At 34.3% G+C, this 1,747-nt stretch overlaps 1 protein-coding gene across 1 annotated transcript in view; it reads left to right on the top strand.

Moving 5' to 3' along the window:
- Positions 1–705: 705 nt before the first annotated feature.
- The window catches only part of LOC104233259 (germin-like protein subfamily 1 member 20), a 1,050-nt gene continuing 8 nt past the window's right edge, over positions 706–1,747 (top strand). The window contains exons 1-2 of the mRNA XM_009786631.2: positions 706–896; positions 1,024–1,747. The exon at positions 1,024–1,747 is cut by the window's right edge and continues 8 nt beyond it. Of these exons, the coding sequence (XP_009784933.1) occupies positions 773–896; positions 1,024–1,586 (687 nt within the window). The 5' untranslated portion in view covers positions 706–772 and the 3' untranslated portion in view covers positions 1,587–1,747. The remainder of the gene's footprint in view (positions 897–1,023) is intronic.

The raw sequence follows: 1,747 nt of genomic DNA, 5'->3' as shown, positions 1-1,747 counted from the left end.
ATACTAAAACATTAGCAGGTGAAGAAAAAGAAGGAAGACTTCTGTTGGGTTAATTACTACTGTATCTTTCTTTCTTTTTTCTGCATTATATAGGACTCAAAAACTGCATGCTCTGACAAGGAAAATTATGTTCTAGATCGTACAAAGAAACAACTTTATATTATGCTGTGAATATTTATTTCACTTATTAGTTCTATTACTCCTTTGTAAAATAACAATGATAAATTGTCCTCTCCCGTGCAGAACAACGTAGTCATCGGTTTACTTGACTTTGAATTTAATACAGTAGTTTAATAAATCAATGTAGTGGGTGATCTGATAATTTTCAAACTTAACAAGGATATCAGTAATTAATTTCTGATGTCAATGAAGATTTAGAATAAATCATTTCCGATTAGTCTGTACACCTTATTTGGTCGTCTGTGCAATATAAGGCATCTCAGTCTACATCTAGTGGGGGTTATATACGTTCTTTTTTTCCCCCCTTAGGAAGTTTCTATCAAATCTTAATTTCTCTACCTGCTAAGTAAATAAAATTTGGTCTGTGTAGTTGTTGAAGGAAGCTTCAGTATTCAAGTGTTTAAAAAGTTTACCAATTGGTGACTTGGTAATTAATATAGAAGCCTAATCCACAATTTGTTAATGAAAAATTGACGACCAATTCAAACAAATATTCATCTATAAATAGGAAGCTTTACTTATTAAGTTTGTAACAGATCAACAAAGGAAAGATCATTTTAATTGTTTCATAAGATAGTAGTTAATAGTAGAAATGGCTCTCAGAACATTGGTATTAACCATTGCAATAATGGCTTTGTTATCTTCAATGAGCCATGCATTTGATCCTAGTCCTTTGCAGGATATTTGTGTTGCTGTTGACGACTCCATGGCTGCTGGTATATGATCAAATAATTATTTTGAATGCAAAAATCAATCTGGTCTTAGCAATTTTTATGAATATTTGTGTGCTTCTCTCCTATCCTTTTTGTTTGTTTTTTTTAATTATTGAAACTTCCTCTGCAGTTTTTGTGAACGGAAAAATTTGCAAGGATCCAAAGCAGGTTATGGCAAATGATTTCTTTAAATCAGGTCTAAACATACCTGGAAATACCTCAAATCAACTTGGATCTGCTGTAACTGCTGTGAACGTTGGCAACTTACCTGGACTCAACACTCTGGGCATTTCTTTAGCGCGCATTGATTATGCACCATATGGTCTCAACCCACCTCATACACATCCTCGAGGAACTGAGATTCTAGCTGTTCTTGAGGGCACACTCTACGTTGGCTTTGTCCTTTCAAACCCTGGTCCAAATATGAAGAACAAGCTCTTTACCAAGATTTTAAATCCTGGAGATGTGTTCGTTTTCCCAATAGGTCTCATTCATTTTCAGTTTAATGTTGGAAAGACTAATGCTGTTGCATTTGCTGGACTCAGTAGTCAAAATCCAGGAGTCATCACTATCGCAAATGCAGTATTTGGTTCAGACCCACCAATCAATCCTGATGTTCTTACGAAAGCATTCCAAGTTGACAAGAAAGTTGTGGATTACCTCCAATCACAATTCTGGTGGGATAACAACTAAAGTAATAGCAAACTATATTAAGCTACAAATAGTTATGGTTATGTGAACTGCTTGTGTCACGTAAATAAGTAATGTTTCCGATTGGTTTTCCTCTCCATTTTACTGTGATGTATTGGATGAGGATATGTTATGGCTTGTTATGGAATAAAAATAAGTTTGTT

The sequence above is a fragment of the Nicotiana sylvestris genome, chromosome 1, assembly GCF_000393655.2.
Source record: "Nicotiana sylvestris chromosome 1, ASM39365v2, whole genome shotgun sequence".
In the NCBI taxonomy this organism is placed as follows: Eukaryota; Viridiplantae; Streptophyta; class Magnoliopsida; order Solanales; family Solanaceae; genus Nicotiana; species Nicotiana sylvestris.
Note: the sequence above shows the minus strand (reverse complement) of the source record. Positions and strands in the feature narration are given on the sequence as shown.